The 18,808-nt window shown below is 34.4% G+C and overlaps 1 protein-coding gene across 4 annotated transcripts; it reads left to right on the top strand.

Moving 5' to 3' along the window:
• Positions 1-1,411: 1,411 nt before the first annotated feature.
• Positions 1,412-17,848, top strand: LOC107018168 (rho GTPase-activating protein REN1). Of its 4 annotated transcripts, none has more exons than XM_015218572.2 (23): positions 1,412-1,644; positions 1,784-1,891; positions 1,983-2,030; positions 2,588-2,624; positions 3,120-3,196; positions 5,515-5,585; positions 5,688-5,766; positions 6,749-6,890; positions 7,341-7,460; positions 9,261-9,338; positions 9,844-9,899; positions 9,990-10,059; positions 10,519-10,603; positions 12,521-12,764; positions 13,084-13,290; positions 13,660-13,947; positions 14,187-14,236; positions 14,521-14,581; positions 14,711-14,794; positions 15,392-15,496; positions 15,573-15,742; positions 16,454-16,598; positions 17,076-17,848. In XM_015218572.2, exons 2-23 carry the CDS (start codon positions 1,859-1,861, stop codon positions 17,397-17,399), a joined length of 2,574 nt encoding a protein of 857 aa, XP_015074058.1. In that variant the 5' UTR covers positions 1,412-1,644; positions 1,784-1,858; the 3' UTR covers positions 17,400-17,848. The 4 variants fall into 4 exon arrangements, with proteins under 4 accessions (XP_015074058.1, XP_015074057.1, XP_027772237.1 ...); XM_015218571.2 differs by having other exon boundaries at positions 1,983-2,048; XM_027916436.1 differs by having other exon boundaries at positions 1,412-1,691; positions 1,983-2,048.
• Positions 17,849-18,808: the final 960 nt, after the last annotated feature.

The following is an 18,808-nucleotide window of genomic DNA, read 5'->3' as shown; positions in this document are numbered from 1 at the left end:
ACTATTTATTAATATCATTTAGATGTATTTTTTTCATGAGATACAAAGAATGACTTCTTTTGAGTTGGTTCATGAGAAGAGGCAATAATTTGATTGCAATATATATAATAAATGACTCTTAACGAGACCATATGGCCTCTAAATGCCAATATTAATTATAGCAGTTAATGGTCACTATGTTAGATGACTTAGATTTATCGCGATTCAAATTATATGAATATTGATTGATATTTCAAAATATAATTGTTATGCAAATAATTATAACTTCTGATATATTTCATATAATTTTGTGATATTTATTTGAAGTTTAAAATATTAATATAATAAAATAGACAAACTCAATTTAGATAACGAATTAAAAAAGAAAAATCGATACAAGAAAAAATATGTCAATTGCTTCTAATTGTAGTTGTACATTTATATTATTTTAAAAGTATAAACTTAAAGATTCTAATTCAACTTATTTAATAAAAAAAAATTGTTTTTCACNAAGAACAATATTACAAAATATTAATAAACAAAACAATTACAAGCTATTAATCCATCGTATCTCGTTCAAAATTTTTAAGCAATATTATTATTTATTAAAACTATGTCAATTGCTTCTAATTGTAGTTGTCCATTTATATTACTTTAAAAGTATAAACTTAAAGATTCTAATTCAACTTATTTAATAAAAAAAAAATTCGTTTTTCAGACGCTAAGAAGTAAGAAAAAAACAAGTAAACAATTAACCCAAAAAGGGGGCAAAACAAATTAGAACTACAAGTCAACAATAACGAGTAGGTCTAGAGAGGATGTAACTTTGTTACGCCTTAAGAAGATAGAGAGTAATAAATTATATTAATAGGATCGAGTAAGAAAAATAAATACTAATGCCAAAGTAACAACATGAAATACTAACATCGAAAAATAAAATAACAGGACACTAAAAACAACAATAATGAGAAAAGAATTAAACAACATTAGACTTCCTACTAACCTTCTAATATTATCCTCGACCTTCATATCTTTCTATATATTCTATAAATTGTAAACGTGTCATTTTCTATGTAATCACAACTTTTTTTATGTTCTTTATAACTAATGTATACTAAAACATTTGTATATAATATTATATCTTCACATATCTGAACTATCTCAACCTTATTACCGTTAAAATAAACTTACAACAATTAACAAAACAAGTGTGCAAAACAAAACCATTATTTCCCTCCAAAAGAATACGTAGAAAGAAAACATACTACTTTCACGTTCGTATGTGGTAAAATTTGAAAATTTCATATGTAAATTGTCGGTTATATTCAAATTGATTGTCGAAAATAAAAAATATCACAGAAATTGAGACAGAGAGAAATAAGGTGGACGTGTAAGAAAAAAAAGAAAAGGTCTTATGTCCCCCCGCTCAACTTGAGGAATAACAGAGACGCACAAAGTTGCAAAGTTGGCGTTGCGATGAACAAATTTGCCTCTTTCTCTCTCTAACTTCTCCTACACTAATTCCTTTGCTTGACTCTCGGTTTTCCGTTACCCAATCTTCTCCACTTTCCAACTTTACTCTCAATCAAAAAGGGATTCTTTTTTTTTTGGACAACAAACAAACATTTACTTTGTCTCCTTTTCCAATGGGTTTTCTTTGAAAAGGTGACATTTTGATTTGATCCCACATCTTTATATTGCATATCTACCTCGTAATCATCGTTTTCTTGAACTTTTTTGAGGTACATTGTTGATGGGTCTGGTTTGATTACTGATTCATTCATTCTTTTTTCCCCAAATGCAGGAACTTTTTTTGGTGGGGTTGATTATTTTTTTGTGTGGTTGATCAAGATTGACGAATGTTATTTGATATTACATCATGACGACTAATCGTAGCGCTGATGCTTCTAAGGTTCTTGAATTTTCATCTCATTGTTTGTTTTTTGTATGTGTTTACTGTGATTGTCTCTTGTTTGATTGTCTTTTTTTTGTTTAATAATCAGGTTGAAGGGGTGAATCAATCTCCTCCAACACCTGGGGCTAATGATCAAGTGCGTGGTGGAAATAAGGTTATGTTTGGCATTGTGATTCATTGTTCTTAATCTCTTGTCTAATGGTGCATAAATTAGAGAAGACCCTTTCCCCTTTTCCTTTTTTGTCATAAAATGCTTGAAAAAAAAAACATACTTAGATTTGATGGAAGTAACTTTTTTTTTTTTTTGTATAATAGTATGTAGTAATGGCAATAAAGAATGGGATACAAACTGAGAACGTGTATTTCATCTTGTGATTGGTCGACAAACTTTTGTAAATGACTGTTTCTATACTACTAGTTTTTTTGCGTGAGAGATGTGTCATTTTTAGGAGTGTAGCCACTTCATTTATCAGAAAAAAAATTGATTCTTTACAATTTGGCTACTTAAGAGAGTGATCTGCTTCCTCAGGTTAAAAGTCCACTCTGTTGTGCAGTTTTACCTAAAACAATTTGCCATTTCTATGCATTTGATATTTGTCTGAATAGTTGAGTGAATTTAGAGATTGTGGATGATATGCATTCTAAAAAAGATAATGATGGAGTTGACTGAAGATAAAAATTTGGTCTTGGCAGGTCTACAGAAGCGGTAACCTGTTTTTATCATCAAAAGGTTCGTCTTCTCTTCTATGCTATAATTTTTTGGATTAGAGTTGCAAAGTTGAATGTGATTTCTCCTCTCTTGTTTATATCTCCCACTTTCACACTTAAGTTTCCTATTCCCAGTGTCATGTTTCTTCTTTTGAATCATAAATTCTTTTTTAATTGCTCTAAAATTCTATAACATCACATGTTTAGTATATAGTTGTAAGAAACATTTTTTTTTGTCTTGGCATCTGAACAAGGAGGGTAGGAACTCGGTATTACAAGTTATAATTGTCTTGGTTCTATTTGCTTTTGTGTGCTGTCAGATATGCTTTATTGTCTTGTATTACATGTGGCCATTATTTATTTGCTAATTTCTAGTTAAAAAGAACAGGAATCTGGAGTTTCAGGCGTATACTCAACATATTCCATATCTTTATCAGAAAGCAAGAAGAAAAATAGAGATTTTTTACTTGTATAAAACTTTGGTTTTGTTGATATTTCTGATATCTATTGCATGTAGGAATTGGATGGACATCATGGAAGAAGAGGTGGTTCATTCTAACTCGTACCTCATTGGTGTTCTACAGAACTGATCCTGTAAGTTTGATGTCATATACCGAGCCCACCATTCCTTACTACCTAGTAGAACCTAAGTTACTTACTCGCTTATTATGCAAGTATTTGCCAATTATCATATCATGGTTTATTGAATCTAGTAGTATATCTTCTTGGTTGCTCTAACTCGTTAGAGTGATTCGTGATTTGGGTATCACTCTATATGTATATTATATGGGAGAGTAGTGTCTGAATGAGCTCCAATGAGGTTCTTGCTATGTTGAAAGCTATCCAATAAGCATGAAAAAGAAAGGATGAATTATACACCGGTTATCCCCTTGCCAAAGTCATTTTGTAATGAAGACAGATCAAGTACTTATGGATGTAGCTAAAATTAACATCATCACTGTGGGCTCTCCAACTACTTATGGATGTAACTTTGATTAACATCAGTACTCTCGGGTTACTGAAGACATGCCAGAAATGAATTACTGAATCAAAAATTGAGCCAGATCCCATTGCATGAACTAATGTGGCAGTAAACCTTTCATTCTTTTCTTTTTGAAATAGGTAAACCTTTCATTCTAATTTAGTGCTCTTTTAACCGCCGGGGATGGTTTCCCTTCACATGGCTTAGCTGTCAAAGTTTCAAAGCAATGTTTGAACAATCTTATGTAGATTCTTCATTTGACTTAAATGCTCATCTTCAACCTTGAAATTGCATTCTTGAATGACTCACTCTTTCCCTTGTGTGAATACTGATCACAGTTCTTGTTGGAAACATATAGAAAATGAATGACTTACTTATGCTTTTGAGCATTTAAATTCAAAGATAGTATCAGAAAAAAATGTTTTTCATAACAATGAGGTTAGGGATATCCCAAATTTAGAATTGAATATTTAGAAGTGCAGAAGCAAAAATAGGAAAGAACTTAAAAACTAGAAATAAAGATTTGGGAAATTTAAAGGATCAATCCAAGAATTTCCTAGAACGCCATGTTCTAAAGCTTTGACAAGATCCAAGTAACAATATATAGATTTATGAGAAGAAATCCATCGTCTTTACTTGAGAAAATGGATGAGAATGATAGATTTGGATCTTGACGTTTTGAGTAACTTAAGACCACAATTAGTATGTAGAAACTAGTTGCCTTTAACAAATACCTAAAAGCAATCAAAGATACAGCTGGAATAAATNAGTAACAATATATAGATTTATGAGAAGAAATCCATCGTCTTTACTTGAGAAAATGGATGAGAATCATAGATTTGGATCTTGACGTTTTGAGTAACTTAAGACCACAATTAGTATGTAGAAACTAGTTGCCTTTAACAAATACCTAAAAGCAATCAAAGATACAGCTGGAATAAATTACCTTATACCTTGAACTATGACACTAGTAAAGGTTGTTGATGAATTCCAAAGTGCATGTCATGAAGATTCAGAAGAATAATTTAGGACTTAGGAAAATAAAATCCTAGTTTAGTGGACAAGCTAGAAATGAAAACCCTAATATTTGTGGCTGAACTTAGGCCTATTTTGGCTCTCTTAGTCGTACTTTTTGAGCCTCATTTTGGTCTTGATTGGGCTGCTTGTTTCAGCTCCACTTAAGGGCTGAAATTGGCCTCCTTTTGGGCTGATTTTGGGCGCCACTTTGGACCTCTTCAAGACTGAATTTTGGACCCCAATATTTCTCCTCTTGGAATTGAACTTGGGCCGCGCAATAGTTGTAGCATTTGAACAATTCATCTCCCTTGAGTTTGAGCTCTTCTTCCCAGCAAGATACATTTGGATTTGCAATTGAAGGCCATTGAGCTTTGTCATTCAACTCCTTGGTTTGAGGCCTTGTCGTGGGCCTCCTTCTCTCCTCGGAGCTTCTAAAACTTCATCTTGCCCTATAATGGAGTAGAGCTTCCATGGATGCTATCACTTTCACTTGCAATGGTATATTTTGTATTCCTCCTAAGATTTGCTAGTGTAGATTGAAGTATAAGCAATCAGAACAAATTTCTTCCTCGATTTAGCTTAGTTTGAATTTACATCTTTCCCTTATAATATATACTCTCTTGTCATAGAGATCGACTAAGTAAGAAATTATACCTTCGAATCCTATTCAGGTTCATAGTGTAGCATCTAGTTTTGAAAAAGCATTTGGGTGATGAAATCAGTGAGTCTATATTCAATCAGTTCATTTAATATCTTCCATCAATAGTATGAGCTAAATGTGAATATTTTCCTAACTCCTATTTGTTACCAATCATCTGATGCTTCAAAATGCATCATCTTGAGTACTCAATGGTCTCTTTGACTTATTTAAATTTTTCTTGATTAATTTATGTCCTTGACTGATTCTTTTCAGAATGCTACTCCTCTAAAGGGAAGTGAAGTGAATTTAACCCTAGGTGGAATTGATCTCAACAGTTCAGGCAGGTTGGCTTAGTATCTATGCTTAAGATAGTTCATAGAGTGGGTTCCTTTTGACAAGTAACACCAAAATAATGAATACTTCTATGTTTCTCCATGAATATTCAGTGTGGTTGTCAAAGAAGACAAGAAACTGTTGACTGTGCTATTTCCTGATGGTCGTGATGGACGAGCTTTCACACTCAAGGTGCCATTATTTCTGACCGCTCTTTTGTTTTCTGTCTTAAATAGTTTTATCATTTTTCTGTTGTTTATTGTCATCCTTAATTTGAGTTTTCATTTTCCTAAACGACTCATTATTCAAGAGAAGATCATGCTCCTTACTGGTTTATGCTCAATTGTGTAACTTTTACCGTTTTAAAATCTAAAGATGACTTAACAATTCACAAATAAATCTGACATATAGATACTATTATAAGTACATTATAAGTTGAAAGCTTGAGTTTATTTGTTTCATCGCCAATAATATATTCAAGCACACCTAGAATGCTACAAATTTATTAGTTTTCTTCATTTTATTTGATAATTGTAAACATTCCCTCAAGTTGCCCAAATTTATAATCACCTAATTAGGCAGAGTGATAACCAGCTCGCAAAGAAGCTTTAGAGTTACTCCCTCTGTTCCAATTTATGTTATCAGAGTACGAGGGTCAAAACACTTAATTTGGACTCAGTATTTGTGTATAGATTCTACATTTTTTTTGAAATAAAGTTAACATATTTAAGAACTACACAAAAAGTTCTACAAGTCAAAATAGCCGATTATTTGAAATATTTAAAGGAAGTTTGAGAAAATTGTAGTCGAAGAAAAAACTATTTGACTTCCCAAAGAGTAACCCCTTCACATACGATAGGACGAAGGACTACCAATTGCTTTTCACATTGTATGTCGAAGTTAGTGCCCTTATTGATTCTCATGTTTATACATGCATGTCCTTGGTAGCTCCCTATGCCTAAGGCATATATCTTATTTTTCTGTATCATGATAATAATGAATTAACTACTCTAAAAGTTCTTTTGGATGCCCATTGCTGTCTAAATGGGTTCACTCAACTTTCTTTTTGCTGTTTTCGTTGTTGCATTGTATCATCATGATTATCCTTAGCATTCAAGGAATCTGTTCTGTAAAGTATAAACCTTAATATAATCTAAGAGCTTTGATGTCATAGGCGGAAACATCAGAGGATTTGCTCGAGTGGAAAACTGCACTTGAGGAAGCTTTGGCAGATGCACCTAGTGCCGCCCTTGTAATGGGCCAAAATGGAATATTTAATAATCAGGCCAATGCTGATGATGTTTCACTTGAGCAATGTAAGTTCTCACTAATCTGTTCTAAATGGCCAGCATCTGGTCTGCATATTGAAGGTCGAGGAATAAAATGTGAATCTACTTTCAACGAAACTTTACTAATTTTGACCAATAAGGAACTTCTTTTACGAACGCAAAATAGTCAAGCTGTTTCTGTTTTTCTATATGTATGTATAACTTTATTGAGTGTTAGGTGTACATCTCTATTTCTGTGGTAAATATAGGTCACAGTTTTTCAGTAGAGAAGTTGTTTTTAGAAAGCTTATGAGTTCTGTTCTCAGGAAGTCCAAAATCTGACTGGACTACCAAATAACTCAGTTACTACAATGGCTTATGCATCATACTGTTCTTTATTTTGCTATTGCAGTTGCCTGATGTGTAATTGCCGTTTTACATTATATACTTCTCATGGATCTAATTTCAACCTTTTTCAATTTCATTTTGCTTTCGTAGCTAATGATAGACAGCCTGTGAAGTCCATGGTAGTTGGTAGGCCAGTTTTACTTGCTCTGGAAGATATTGATGGAACTCCATCTTTTTTGGAGAAAGCCCTGAGATTTGTAGAAGAGCATGGTAAGCTTCTTTTACTGTGTCAAATAACTATGGGATGGCCGCTTCTGTAATATGTTACTTTCTTATGCGTCCAACTTCAAATTTCAAATATTTCTTTCATCTGTAAAGGATCAATTGTCAGTGGGGCTTATTCCCAAGTGCATATTCTTGCTTAAAAGATGAGGAGATCCACATCAAATCAGATGCATTGTTTGTTTTCAGTATCTAATTTTGCCACATGGGTGTGTTTGAGATTGTCCAATTAGAGGATTTTTAGGGGTTATACTCTATAGGAAATGAAAGACCAATATAGGTGAACCCCAGCTGCACAATTCCATTCACTGCAGAAGTCTATTTTGCTATGAATTTGCCTATTGTCCCATTGCTTTGTTTTGAGCCAAGGGTCTATCAAAAACGGTCTCTCTACTCCACAAAGGTGGGGGTAAGGTCTCCCCAAACTAACACCTGTGGGATTACTCTGTGCATGTTGTTGTTGTTATTTATATGTTGTCCCATGTTACTAGGTAGTTGTGATATCTGTATTGATTAATTACTCCTGTAGGTTGTTTTTCAAACTGATTTTAGGCTTCAACATTGATATAAATGTCAAAACTTGAAAATTAATACTCCCTCTTTCTTGAAGTTTCACTTTCTAAGAGTTGAAGAATGGAATCTTGGAATAAGATTTTCGAAGAGGTAGTAGTTTTCATCACCGCCAACTGGTAAGTTGGAGGTTCGAGTCATGTGGAGGATAAGTTGGAGGTTTGAGTCGTTTGGAGGGTAAGTAGGAACATGATTTATCCTCCTCGAGGGTGGGGAAATACGAAAAAGAATGAAAAGGGTTGGAAATGTTTGTAACTTGTATACTTTTTGTGTTATATCTAAAGTGCTATTCAGATTTTGGTTAGGGAGAAATAGTTTCAGAGTTGGGTTTTGGAAAAGTATGTGTCTGGATTTGATTCAGGTTAGCAGTTTTATCGATTAAATCATTAAAAGCCTAAAGTATTAGCTTAGAACTAAGTAACAGTTTCTTTCTGCTATTAAATGCTTTCAGCACTAAAGGGGCCAAAATGCAGTTTGTAAAATGGAAAAACTGTTGGGCTGTTTCTGAAAAAATCTTTTGGTTTCCAACGCCAATTTCAGTAAGAGAATTTTTCTATGTCCTATTTAAGGCTGAGTATCAGCAAGTTGCGTAAATAGACGTCTGAGAATCAGTCAAGTTGAGTGTGTGGAAGTAAAATGGACCAAATATTGGGATAGAAGAGATTTATAGTCAAATTGTTTTTTTACGGTTTCAATATGAACACCATGCTTCCCTATTCTTCTTATATAATAAAAATGAACATCATTTACTTGTAAGGACAGTGCTTCTTCCTACTGTACTTCTTCATTTGCTTTGATGTGGTTACAAGTGCTCTTTGATACTGAATGAGTTTAGCTAGAAGATAAATTGTCTACAAACTACTCTCTACTTTCATGCTCTAATTGATTTTTATAAAAATATGCTTTTGGAGAACGTCTATTTATCTCTAACCTTCTTTCAATTGATACTTCTCATTTTTTTGTCTAAGAAATTTAATACTTTTCGTTTTGTGGGCTGTTCATTTATTTATTTATTGATGTCTTGCATTCTCATCAAATGGTACTGATCTTCTACAATTTCTTCCAGGTNTATTTATCTCTAACCTTCTTTCAATTGATACTTCTCATTTTTTTGTCTAAGAAATTTAATACTTCTCGTTTTGTGGGCTGTTCATTTATTTATTTATTGATGTCTTGCATTCTCATCAAATGGTACTGATCTTCTACAATTTCTTCCAGGGATTAGAACTGAAGGCATCCTGCGGCAAGCAGCAGATGTTGATGATGTTGAGCAACGAATACGGGAATATGAACAGGGTCTGTTACCTTTAAATTGAGAGGATTTCACTTTTGTTATTTTTTACTAGGTGCTGATACCCCAAGTATCTGCTGAAAAAGTTTACATTTTGCCACTGGTGACTAGACTTCATTACTCATCAAAAAGTTGCAATAATAAGCTTACTCCTTTCTCTCTCTATATATAATAAGCTTACTCCTAGTGGTGCACAACAATGTTGTTAAGTCTCACAGTGAGCTTTATAGAGCTGCAGATTTTGCTGAGTTGCTTTTTCTATGTGTGTTTAACTGGTTTCCTCTTCTCAGATGCTACTGAATTATGATAGATGAGATACAATTCTCAAATGACATCAGATTGTTATTAGCTAAGTAAATAATATTTTCTGATATAATGGCTGTGGAAGATCATTTACCTGTCAAAAATCTTTTACTAATTTTCTTCATTTGAGGGGAAGCTTGTACAAGTGCCTCTTGTGTAGTTCACTTGCCTCACAATATGTAATAAAATTTTGTTCTCTTATTCCAGGTAAAACTGACTTTTCTACAGATGAGGATGCACATGTTATTGCTGATTGTGTGAAGGTATATCCTTCAAAACTGAAGTATAGGGTTTCTATAAGATTGTTTGTATGAAATTACTTTCAGAACTTGCTATTCATCTTTATTCTGCAGTATATTCTGCGGGAGTTGCCATCATCTCCAGTTCCTGCATCTTGCTGCAATGCCCTTTTGGAAGCATTTAGTAAGTTTATTGTCTTAATGTTGGGTCCTTTTAGATTGCCTCTTTTCGTTACATGATTTAAGCTAGTTCTTATAGAAGAAAGAAGGATACATTTAGTAACACTACTCCAAGATTTGTAGAGGTTGTATAGATATACTTTATACATTCAATAGCATTACATGCATAGTCCATTTCTCTTGATGAAATATTTGCTAGAGCCCCTTTGATAGTAATAACCACTCACCACGAGATTCTCAACTCTTTTCTATGATTCACGAGTCCTGTGATCCATGTCATTAGTGCCACCCTTCCATATGAAGCTACTATTTATTATAATTTACTAAAGTGAATTCCTAGTCATGCTTATCCAATTTCTTTTCAACAGGCATTGGATATTTATACATTTCCATTACAGATAAAAGTTGGAAGATTTGTCAGCTTGTATTATATCTGTTAAAATACTTTTGTAATTGTTGATAGGAACTGAGCGGAGCATTAGAGTCAATGCTATGCATACAGCTATATTGGAGACATTTCCAGAACCAAATCGTCGTTTGCTGCAGAGGTTTGTGATCCTTACTGTTCATGTTGTTTTGATTTTGTCTGTGACACAGTTCACTGGATCCAGTGTACTCATTTAAATCAATTTGGTATTATCAGTATCCTTCCCTGGACCCTGCATAGATGCAGAGATGTTTTGTGCATCTTGCTGCCCCCACCCCCCACCCACCCCCTTTTTTTTTTAATGGTATTATCAGTATGGTGCTTTTTGGTCTGAACATGTCATTTTCTAGCAGATAATTACAGTTAGCTCTATGTATGTGTTTGTGCATAACAACAGAAACACATGTTGAGATATCTTTGCATCTATTAATGCTGTCAGATTTGCTAAATCTTTTCTGTTTTGGAGGTTTGAATAATTGATTGACTGTTGGCTAGAAGATTGCCAATTGTGTATTACATTTCCAAATATAATAAAAGAACCTCTCGATATTTTTGCTTATGTGCTTTGAAGTATCTTTTCTTTGTTTTTTTTTTTTTTTTTGGACAGAAGATTTTCACATTTCACTTGGTTAATTGTTACACCGTTGGTACGAAATGTCCTAAGTGGTTAAGTTCTCACAAAGGGAGAAGCTTCTCATCTCTAAAATCAACACTAAACTAGATAATTTACTACAGTTCTCGCAATGACATCTGATCATATTGAGTAACTAATCCTAGTTTATGTTGCATAAATAAGTAATTAAATTGGATTTAGCTAGATCATATTGAAGGCGTCATCTTGACCAGCCTTATCTCTGGAAGGCGGTTTCCATCAAATTAGTATGGAAGAATCTTCCACTTGGTGTCAAAAGATGGTACAAGGATAGATTTTTGTTTCCAGAAATGGGCTTGGTGGAGAAGATTTCGGAGTTGGATCCATCGATATCATCATGGAGTGAGTTATCCAAACATTGAGGATTACAGCTTGTGTGAAGATTTCATATTATGAGATGTTTTGATTTCCATTAGTTTCCGTTCAAAGTTAAAGCCAATCATGTTCAGAAAGGGATATAGATGAATTGCAGTCTTTCTGATGTTAGGTCGATGGGCATTTAGTAGTATATGAGTTTTAGCCGATATATCTGGGCTTCAACTGTCATAGGAGATGATGTTGTTACAAAATTTTGATCTTGAAGGAAAAGGATTGTGACTAGCATCAAATCCAGACTACATCAACAACTCGAATGAATTGAATTATAAAGGTGATGTGATATCCAAAAAAGTATTGGAAAAAAGAGGGAGGCATACATGTTGTCACTTGTTAGAAATCCTCGTAAGACTGAGAGAAATGAATAAATATAAAATCAAAAAAAGAATCAAATCGCACCATCTCTAATAGGTAAATGCCTCTTTTTCTCCGGAAGTTGTCGGAATTACTCGTAATAAGATATCGGCTACAATTGTAAAGGTCTTATCAATAAAATTTCCATTTATCCCTGATCTAGGCATAGGTAGCAATCCATTCTAGAATTCTTTTCATTACCTCTCGTGGGAAAAAGATCCCACAAAGAAAAGAATTGTATAGTACGAAATAACATAAAAACTTCTTTTTTTTAACAAAAAAACAAAAGAGAAAATTGGAGGTGGCGACAATGTACCACTACTTCAGTTGTGAACAAGAGGATGGAGTTCTTCTCACAGATTTCAGTTCAGACTCTACTAATAAAGAGATAGAACATAGGAAGTTCTTTGATGCAAAATTGTTGACAGAGATTTAAATTACTGTATTGTGGGTGAACTATGCCTATAGACCAAATAAAATTTTGTCAGTTTAAGTGAAATGAATAAGCTAGTATTTTCTCTTTTAGTAAGGTTGCTTAATCACTCAGTGACTTTTCCCCCTTATGCTTATAAAAGCTCTAAAATTTAACTTAGCTTCTTCTGGGATGCTGAACAACTTATTAGTTCTCATGTGATGCCTTCTTCTGATGTCCATCAGGATTCTTATGATGATGCAAACTGTGGTTTCCAATAAAACTCAAAATAGAATGAGCACGTCAGCAGTGGCAGCTTGCATGGCACCTTTACTTCTTCGCCCACTTCTAGCTGGAGACTGTGAGCTAGGAAATGACTTTGCTATGAGTGGTGATAGCTCTGTTCAACTTCTGCAGGCAGCTGCTGCAGCTAACCACGCTCAAGCCATTGTCATCACATTGCTAGAGGAGTATGATAAATTATTTGGGGTATAGTTTATGTCATCTTCAGTTCTGTATTTCCCTAGTTGCTTCTGCACCTGAATTATACATTAAGCCATCATCATTACATTGTTAGAGGAGTATGATAAATTGTTCAGCGTATGGTCTACATCATCATCCTCAGTTCTGTACTTCCCTAGTTGCTTCTGTCCCTGACGTTATGTTAAGGGGATACATTTTGGTTCATCTGGAACCTCAGAGTGCTGGGATATATTTCTATTTCTCTGAGATAGTGAGAAGACAATGAAATCTTCTATTTAGCCCTCCAATTCTTTCCTAATCATGTAAATGTTTAAAATCTTTGCAGGAAGGCTCTGTATCGCCTGAATTATACTCTGACTCCGATGGTAGTGGAACTGAGAGTGGAGAAGAATTTACTGATGATGATTACAGCTATGATGAAGAAGATGAAGATGATGATGCGGAAGAGGGCTCTCACGCTGATGTTGATGATTCTGATCATGATTCCTGTACAACAACCCATGAAGTTGGCGAAAGTGAAGACAGTAATAAGGTTCGTTCTTCATTGTCTACACTGTTCTATTTTCAGCCGTCTTCATTTGTCAAGCACTGTGTTGCATGATGCTGGAACTTTCTAGTCCCTCTTTCCTACTTTACCCTTTCACTCAGCTGCAGCAGTATATTTATCTTCTACAGTGATCATTGAAACTTGTGCTTGTTAAAATATTACTCGCCGTTTCAATTTGTTTGTCCTATTTTGCTTTTTAATCCGTTTCAGAATGCATTTTCCTTTTTTGGCAACCCTTTAATTCTAACTCTCTACAAGGCATGTTGAAGACCACAAGCTTAAAGGACATTTTAGTACATTCCATTTGTTCCTGGCCTAAGCTGGAGCTCACATGTATCGTGACTAATTATGCAGAGCTCTCTAGTTTCTAAAACTAGTTTAAAGACTACTGAAGTAGACGTTGTCAAAACTACTGGAAGCTCACCGAGAAGTCTACCTCAAACTTCTGTTCAGAATGATGTCAATAAAGGGGGTGAGAGTGTTCCGCCTCTAAGTCGTGAAAATTCGAGAGCACGAGGAAATGAATCTGCTGAACAAGTAGGACCTGGACAGATTGAACCATCAACTTCTCAAAAGTCAACGAATATGTTAAATGGACCACTAAACAGTGTTCGACGAGCTGCTATCTGGGGGCGTACTCCTGTGAGTACTATTGTATACCTTTGGCTAACTGTTAGCTCATAATGTTACTAGCTTTCTCATTTGTCACTGTGTTTTGCGTTGGCCATTTCATTGCCAATACATGTTTGTTGCTTATTTAGCACATTCTGAACCAATCAAACTTCGACATCCTTGTTTGGACTTTTTGTTTCTTTTATGACTAGAATATTGGCATATTTTCTGACATCTCATTCTTGTTTTTTTTCATTTTTTGAGTTTAGGCCAAGAAGAACCTCTCCATGGAATCAATTGAGATCCCCTTTGATGAAGAGTAAGTGATGAATCTATCAAGAGTTGAATTTCCTTATAAAGATGGAACTACTAAATGGAAACAGTGGGAGAGCATTTATGTTGCATGTATAATATATGTCCTTACTACATAGAGGAAGAGGACTCAAACATCAAATATGATCATGCAAACAGCACTTGCACCCTGACCTATGATTTTAAAGCACCCCTCACATTTGATCCTGCCTAAAAAAGTGTCTACTGTTCAAAATTATTTTAGATGGATTTTACCATTCTGTTAACTGTTGTGTTTGAACTTGTTTTTAGAGAAGAAATCCAGAGGCTTGAGGCCATTAAAGCTGACTTGCAAACTAGGATTCAACAGGAGGTACATGTTATAAGATCCTTTTACTTATAAAAAGTCTTATCAGTTTTCACTTCTGTTTTACCTTTTCCATAATTTCATGTTTACCTTATTATATTTGGTCTTTGTGCTGTACGTATCTCTTCATTATAGGCCAAAGGTAATGCCCTTTTGCAAGAAAGTTTGGAGAAGCGAAAGGATGCTTTGCATGTGCGTCGTCTGGCACTTGAAAAAGATGTATGTGGTTTACTCCTTTTGATTTCCTCTTATTGTTTTTCATTGGGTGCGCATTGAACTTTTTACTTCTCATTCCTTCTCAAAGCCTCTTGATCTTCCATGCGTTTGAGCTGATTCTCTCTTTGCTTCTTAACTTTTTCTAGTTTACGGTTATACTGGACTACATTGTGTCTTCTCTTATTTGCTGGTTCCATTGCTAAACCTTTCAAGAAAAAAATATATCCTAATATTTATTGTAAATTGTTCACTCACTTTGTGGAGGAGTTGCAATATTTCCTTGCTACAAGTATGTATTATTGAAAAACACACAAGGGTGTGGGCTAACAGTAATACGATAATTCAAGAATGCTTATTATAGCAAAGAGTGGTTGTTTGTCCTCATAACATCTCCACACGATGCACTGTGGAGTAGATCCACCAAAGTACTTAGCTTTCTTGTTGACAGGAATCATAAACCCAACACATAAAACTCAGCAGCTGATATAGACTTGTTTGTTCGTTTTCTTTATATATCCCAACTATCCCTATTTCATAGAAGCTTATTATTCCCATCTACAATTTTATAAATTAATGCAATGAAATTGTTGGCGTTACCAGGTCACAAAGCTTCAGGAGCAACTACAGAGGGAGAAGGAATTAAGGATACTTCTGGAAGCTGGACTTGAAGGCAAATTACCTGCCACTTCCAGTATAGATGGGATGGTCAGTTTTTCTTTGAACTTGCCAATTTATGGCGTGGCTTGCTTATGCTAAAACTATAATTTTCTTTATGGTATAGATGAAGAATGAACCTCAGAAGATTGCTCAGGCAGAGGCAGATGTCAACAATCTGAAACAGAGGGCTGATGATCTTGGATTGCATCTTAGTAAACAACGTGAACAAAATTCCAAACTTCTTGCTGACTCGGGAAATCAACCACAGCAAAGTCTAAATAATCAGGGGAAAAGGTAATTCTTATGTTGCTTCTTCCTGTTTATGTTGTATGGCCGCGGTGCAATACTTTCCATCAAGAAGACCAGGCAGATGAATCCCGCATGCATTTTTTGGTGCATTTGGAAGGAAAGGAATCTCACATGTATTGATGGCATCTCAACTCCTTGCAGTAGTTTGAAGTCTGTCTTTTTTTCTTATTTAGTTGGAGCAATCTATCCCCTGTAAATGATATAATTCCCCTTTTAGATTTTATCAGCTCCCTCACTATGGTTTAGAAACCATTTTTTTGCTTTCTGGTTAGCTCCCAGTCTTAGAAAAGGAGTTTTTTGTTCTCACGAGCTAACCAGTACTCTCTTATGTAACTATCTGCATCCACTTGATGCCCTGCTAATATAAAATCTTACTTCATGAAAAAGCAATGTCCATGGTTCAATACTGCTTCAGTTCAAGTTATAGATTGTTATCACTACCACACTATTCATATCAATGAAAAGATAAGGAAAGAAAATGAATGATTTTGATATGCTGTTTCCCTCTTGTCTAATTTAATATCGAAGGATGCTCTTGTTTCTACACTGCTGCTTGTGTAGGAGACTTAAGTCTATAAGTGGAAGTTCCGTGGAGCTTTGATGCTTCTAATACAATGAGCCACTTTGCCATTGTTATTCTATTGGAATGTTGTCTAGTTTTGTTTCTTATCCTTCACCACCTCAATCTTGGTGCAGCAAGGGTAAACATACGGATATGGAAACTAGTAAGTATGAAGCTAGTAAGCAGGCAGATTCCTCACAAAGCGCCAACTCTTCTGTGGAAGCGGAGATGAGCAGGGCTGCTTCAGCCAGTATTAGAAAATCTACTTCTAGGAATGAGGCAAGTTTTATGGTTTATCTGGAAGTTTAAGCTTCTATTCCTTTTTTCCTGTGGGCATAAAAAACAAAAGCTGAGTCAAAAATTGAGGCAAATTATTGAAATTTTTGTAGTTTAAGATGGTTTTGGTGAGAATATGAACTAAAGCTTGCCTATGCTTTTCTACTATCTTCTTCGTATCAGCTAGATCAAGCATTCTACTTGTTTATGCTGCCTTGCTCAGACACTTTAAGATAATTGAACATGTTTTGTTTGGCTGAGAGGGAGTTAAAAAGGATTCTTTCGAGAGGGATTCACCGACTAATTGTGCAATTGACAGAAGATCTTTTACCACATAACATCAGTATCTGGCATAAATCATGTATACCAATTGTATCGAGGCTGTTCAATCCTATATTCTTTTACCCCTTTTTTTTTAGCTTTTAAGATCCTATATATATCTTTAGGGTCTACGAAATGTAATAGACATTGAATTGACAGGGAGCTAATACTACAACATCAGCATTATCAAAGCTGACAAACAGGCTCAACTTCTTGAAAGAACGTCGTACCCAAATTGCAAGTGAACTCCAACACCTAGACAAAAACCAGTCTGATCAGGCTGTCAAAAACAACGGAAAGGTTCAAGCATCTCAGAGTCAAACAGCAGAAAAGAATAGACTGGATGATCGTCAATCACTTCAGCATCCAGATCAAGGAACAAAAAAGGAAGTCCATCCAAATTTGGACAAAGTAAAATCAGATAGCCTCCCAAATACAGAGAAAGGTCGAGCTGTAGTCCCTCCAAGGACAAACTCTAGATGATGCGTAGTCACTCTTTGACTTCCCTAGTTTGCTGTATGTCACACAACTTTCAGATACGCGTTAGGCTGAGAGTGGAAGATGGTGAACATGCTTGTCGTATAGGACCTTTATAATGGTGCCTCGAGAATTGGTTGCTGATTCCAATCTTGGCTAGCTGAAATTCCATGGTACCCGATACATCAGTTCATCTATCCTATGAGGTGAAGCTGAGTGACCGCGAAGTCTACTAAGCTGAAGTTTTCATTGTGACTGTCTGGAAATGAAATCAACCCTTTTGTATAGGTATGTGGTAAGTAGAAAACTAATCATCTGATTTAGCAGATTAAAGCTATCAGATAGTTTGCTGATAAAACTAAGATAAGAAAATTTTGGTGCCATTCAATTGTATAAAATGTTGGATAAGTTTTTTATTAGGACATGTTTAATTAAGTAACCCTATATTACATCACTATCTGTTGTTGCAATCAATTTATTCTCGACTATACAACAACATATCCAGTATAGTCCCAAAAGTGGGGCCTATGGAAGGTACCGTGTACGTAAATCCGTACCCTTACCTCGAGTGATAGATTCTGGTTTTGATAGATCCTCGGCTTAAGTATCATTTATTCTTATCGATATAACGTTTTTAATACCCCACTAATCAGAACAAAAGAAAAAATCTCTAAAACTCCAAAGCTACTTAAAATAAGTGAATCTAAACGCGGTCAATATTTAAAAGGCGGTATGCGCTTCTCTTCTTTTAAGTTGTCTACTTCTTAATATTTATATATCAATGAGGATTTATATTTTGCAAATTGCAACCAAATATGCAATTCAAAATCCAAATCATATAAGTTTTGTCTCCTTATTCTTATTCTTACAAGAATACTAATTGAAGTTTTCAAATTAAAAATGCTGATATTTGAACTATAGAACTAAACTTAAAGGATACAATTTCTTGAACATATATATCATTTTAGTCACCAAATCATAACAAAAACATTAAATAAAAATTCAAACGGAAAATATCTTATAAGAACACTTCATCATGTGATTAAGTGATCAATTGAAACAATTTGTGATTCGAGAGTATACACAAAATTTACTCATATATTCATGTATTAAGCCAAAGTATTAGATATACAAAAGTCTCAAACTAAACAAACCAATTGATACATTAGTAAATACTAATTTGTATATCAAGTGTTTACGTCAAAACATATACATTTATAATAGCCATGTGATTTAATGAAAAGCGATTAAATGCACGTTAATAAATCAGGGTTAAATGTTTAAAATTTACATACAAATACAAATATATGTCATGCATCTATTGATTTAACGTAAACATCAGGTACACGTAAGTTATATTACAATGCATTTTTATTTTAACTACCAACTAATATACGTATCCGCGATAACAATTT

Source organism: Solanum pennellii, chromosome 4, assembly GCF_001406875.1.
Source record: "Solanum pennellii chromosome 4, SPENNV200".
In the NCBI taxonomy this organism is placed as follows: Eukaryota; Viridiplantae; Streptophyta; class Magnoliopsida; order Solanales; family Solanaceae; genus Solanum; species Solanum pennellii.
This window is presented reverse-complemented; position numbering and strand designations above follow the sequence as displayed.